Source organism: Verticillium nonalfalfae (genome assembly GCF_003724135.2).
Source record: "Verticillium nonalfalfae strain VnAa140/NRRL 66861 chromosome Unknown scaffold_68, whole genome shotgun sequence".
Lineage (NCBI taxonomy): Eukaryota > Fungi > Ascomycota > Sordariomycetes > Glomerellales > Plectosphaerellaceae > Verticillium > Verticillium nonalfalfae.
In genome coordinates this window covers 132,204-136,867 of record NW_021167293.1, presented here as the reverse complement: position 1 = coordinate 136,867, position 4,664 = coordinate 132,204, and the positions used below count along the sequence as shown (strand labels likewise).

The window sequence follows — 4,664 nt, the reverse complement described above, 5'->3', positions numbered from 1 at the left end:
CCTTTCCACTGCATGTCCGCCAATCAATGCAGGCTGAGCGTGCTGACTCTGACCAAGCCCCATACGTTGCATGTGCCGGGGAGGCAGCCAGATCTGACCCTAGTAGCAGGCAGGCCGCCGTCACAACAAGTCCTACGGCGCCGAGTCCTACAAACCGGGATCTAGGACATGACAATGGACCGCGTGGGAGGGAACCCCTCAAGCCGTCTTCACTCCGCCTCCAACCTCCGAGCACCCAGCAGAATAAAACTCAACATGGGTAGCGGATTGGTTGTCCTTCATTTCTTGCATTGTTGAATGTTTTTTGGCCGACATTTTTCAATCTGATCATGGCTGCGAAGAAGCCCGTCTCGCCACTTGGTGAAGACGCTCATCCGCGCATCTGGAACCCCTCAGCCTTACGAGCATTGACTTCTTCCCCCCGCCTCAGCCTGAGCCGCTCCAGAAGGGATTCGTGTTCTACGACAAGCTCAAGCTCAACGTCTTCGCTTGAGTCGAGCTCGAGGGCGTCATGTGTGTAAGTTGCGGTGTCACTTCAAGGACTTTCCCGAGAAATACTTACCTGGCGATACGCAAAAGCACTCGTCAAACACCTCATGATGAGTGCGCTGTGCATAGGTTCATCGTGTGGGCCGCCATTCAGCGAAATGCTTGCGAAAAGATGTCGCCGATTGAGAAACTCGAATGCCCTCTGCTTCGCTGCAGGAAGCGGTTTCCGGATCATGAGCTGATGTTGAAGCACCTCTACACCTGCGACCTTTTGTCCACTGGAGAATACTGGTGCTATGAATGCGAGAAGCCAGAGAGATTCACAGATGGCAAGTGCAAGCGGTGCCTTGGTCACCCCGGGAAACGTCGCAAAATACTCAAGATCGCGAAGAACTTCTTCTCGACCATTGGCCACAAGTCTAGGAAAGAGGGCGCTTCCGACCTCGATCTCGTCGCCACCACCGACCTCCCGCCCCCGAGCTATGGCTCCTTGCACGTTCGGCCCCAGCAGATCGAGCTGTCATGCGCTACCGAGATCGTTGAGATTGATTCTGTCGAAATTTCAGCAACCCGGGCTCCCCCACATGCATCCTCACTGCTTGACCCAAGTTCGACTAACGTCTTACCGGCAACGGACCACCCAACACAGGCTGCGGCCCTGGACTGCATGATTTCATCCATACCTAGCCCCTTGTCCGATTGGGATTTCAACCTCCTTACTGGCGCTCCCGGCACCGCTATGGTGGAGAACGATCACACCAAGTTGACCGATCGACCGGCACTGCAGCTGACCACATATGACCTAGCACATTACAGACGTAGCAGGCTGGATCTACAGAACAAGGGGAAAAAGCTTTCCCCAAGCTCATCGCTGAGATCAAATGCGAGTTCTGGAAGCCACGGCATTTCACCAATATCGGCATTCAGCGGGGCCTGGACAGTAGGGTCGGGTTTTGAGACCGACTTGACCTCACCCACCTCCGACGGCGGCGGCTTTCTGTCAAGAGGCGGTTCCAATGCAAGCCGTCGAAGTTGCTTCGACAGCGTGCAGCTGCATGAGACGATATCAGAGCTCCCGGCTGACTATCCCCTTGTTGACCCCATTCTGCCTGTCCTTCCGAATGGAAGCAGCACAGATTATTGTTCTACAGGGACCCTCACCACCGTTCCGGACACTGCGGCGGTACCGACGGCTCACGTGAACTCTTTCAAGTCTGAGGCATATATCCAGGTGCCAGAGAGTAGCAAAACGCAGCCACTGACGAATCCCCACGCGTTGATTACTTCGGCCTGGGAGACTTTGCAAACACACATCACCTCGTCAATGCAAAAGCTGCGACACATGTCACACAACCCCCTCGTCCATCAATTGCAATTCCTCGACTGCCATACCGTCGGTACAACTGGACTTGCCACTCTTCAAGCAATTTTGGAGGGTGAGATCCCAGCTTCTCCGCTCGACTGGCTTTGTTTCGTACACTTCACCTACTCGTTATCCCTGGTTGTTTACGAGCGGGATGCTGAAAGCATGGCGAAACGTCTCTTCGCCCAAGCTTATTTGTATGGAAGTCTGGTCGCTCCTGAACTCCGTAATCTTTACCTAGAGGTCGCTACGTCGATCTGGCACCCTCTGGACATGACTGATGACGAACTTGCTGGTCAACTACTAAAGAAAGACCTTGGAACCTTACCAATAGCAGAGACCTCCAAGGGCAAGACGTGCGGGCTACCTATTGTGACCCTTCATGGGGCAGATGACCTCCTAGAAATAGCTCGGTTCTTCCTGGATGGTAAGTTGACATTGTACACTGAATTCAAGGTGGCAAATCAGATCCTTTTAACACGAATAGAACTCGAGCACGCCGCGTTTCCTGCCAGTGAATCGCACCCAGTCGCCGCTGCGAAGTCCGACAGCTGGGTGCAGCAAACACGAGATGCCTATGCAGGAAAGGTTTCCGACCAGGGATTCTCGGTCACTGTTGGCCTTGTCGTGAATATGCTGCAAGGCCAATTCCCCAATGCCTTCGGTCTTGTCAAAAAGCTGGCCAAATTCCAAAAACGTGTTGATGCAGGCGAGATACAAAATCCACGAAGAGCGGAGTTGGAGTTGATACAGGCAGGCAAGGTTGGTTCTTGACATGACCTGGTTCTCGTGGCTGTTGCTAATCTAGCTGTAGGGGCACCTTTCGACCAATATGTACTTTGATTCATATGTACCAGCAGTCCGGCAACATTGCGATAAAATTTACGAATACGCGACGCCGGACATCACATCGCGGGCGACCTACCACTTATGCGGTATCAGAATCATGAAAGACGTCATGTCTGGTCTCCATCAAAGTAGTTCCACGTCGCGTGGTGGCAACAGTACCGACAAAGAGACTTTGGATGATATTTTTACATCATTGACCACGGGATTTGAGGACGACCACTTGGATGACATGATGATGCTCGACGGATTAGATGACGTCGTAGCCGCCCCTGACACGTTGGACGATAACATGTCCGAGGGTTTGATAGCGACGTATCTTGGTGGGTACAACAGCCTTTGCCCGCGCGCCACCAGCAGTTCTGGCGACACTCAGCAGAACGTACTGGTCACACAGCAACTGGAAACAACTCAACAGGATCTCTCCAATGAAGCGGGCAACAAAGTCGAGTCAACGGACTGCTGCGATATTTGCGGATTCCGCCCCAAAGGGCATCCCAGGTGGTTCAAAGGCACTCTGACGAAGCACAAGAAGCTACAGCACAAAACGACGCCTCCTACAATATATCGATGTCCATTCCCAGGCTGCACGAGCCAGTATAAAAATCGACCTGACAACCTGAGGCAGCACCAGCTCGACAAAAATCATTTCGTCGACGGCGAAGGGGTCCGCAGGCCCAGCAAAAGGAAGAAAGTTGACGACAGCGAATGATCGAAGACGCTTGTCCCTGAGTTTGGTCGACAAAGATGTCAATTGCTTAGGTGGCTTGGACATAATGCGAACACGGTTGGGCGTTTGATGGGTTTACGCAATAAGATACCACATGATTTGATTTAATGAGTCAGCTAGGATAAGAACATTGTTCATCACACGCATCACTCTCCCGCTCTCGCCTTTTTGATGCGATAGTCGTGTCAAAAAATGCCACACTCGCGACCATGCGTCGTCATCACACATGGCTGATGTTATGAGTTGTAATGTGAGAATTGAACAGTGTCTGAGGGATTTGAGACGCTCATCTTGGTCATGTGTGGACGGCATGCCATTTCCTGAGTTCTGAGAGATGGCCGAGGAGCTTATAGGGACAGCCAACAGGCCAGGGCATCTGGTGGGCATCACTATTGCACTATCGGGGGATGCCAATATGGATGACAGAAATGCCCAACCGAATCGTGAAGGTCTTCTCGTAGATCAGAGCGTGTTGCTCTGGCCTGCGGACGAAAAATATAAAATCGCCGCTCACAGACGAACTTGCACTCTTGTATCTGTTACACCTGAATGTTACTGTCTCGATCAAGCTTTCTCTGTTCAAGTACATATCGTTGCAGCGGGGCGATCGTTGTGGGACTGTCATCGAGCCGGGTCATCCCGCACAGTACCGAAGTGCGTGCACCTACAAGGAGTGCCTGTAACAACAAGCAATACCCTGTCTTCTGGGCCGACCCCCCCCCACGTCTCCGAAGCGCATCGTGATAGACCTGCGCCTCGAGCAGTCTTCAACCGATGTCTGTTTTGAGGCATCAGTCGTGTTTTGGTTCACAACTGTTGGTCGCGTTACACGTGCCAACTTTTTGGTTGTCTTCACTCTCAGCATACCGCCCCCGATTTGGCGGCCCAAGACAGAACAACCCAGCCACGCCCCGCTGCCGCGAATTCCGACGCGCTTCCAGCGATGGATGATGTCACTTGTATCAGAGGGAGTAGAGTCACGTGACTTGCAGTCCTATTCGCAGCTCCCTCCCTCTTCGTCCTACCCAGAAGGTCTTGTTGGCAGCAGCGCGTTCGGGTCCACTCTGATGGCGTTACGCTATGCTTCTCCCTAACAAGTAGGCAGGCAGCAGGGAGTCACTTGCCCTCGCCCCCCCCCCCCCCCCCCCCGGGCCCGCTACGTCCGCAGGAAATCTCCTCTCCCTGCTCCCCTTGTCCCCTCACACCACCTTCCCTCGCCCGCCCTTGTTTGCTCCC

The 4,664-nt window shown here is 53.3% G+C and overlaps 1 protein-coding gene across 1 annotated transcript; it reads left to right on the top strand.

The window, feature by feature from the left end:
• Positions 1–329: 329 nt before the first annotated feature.
• D7B24_007979 (uncharacterized protein) lies at positions 330–3,410 on the top strand (the record flags this gene model as incomplete). The annotated part of the gene is made up of 4 exons (XM_028642078.1): positions 330–517; positions 580–2,279; positions 2,340–2,614; positions 2,667–3,410. The coding sequence occupies 4 exons, from the start codon at positions 330–332 to the stop codon at positions 3,408–3,410; spliced, it is 2,907 nt and encodes a 968-aa protein (XP_028494043.1).
• Positions 3,411–4,664: the final 1,254 nt, after the last annotated feature.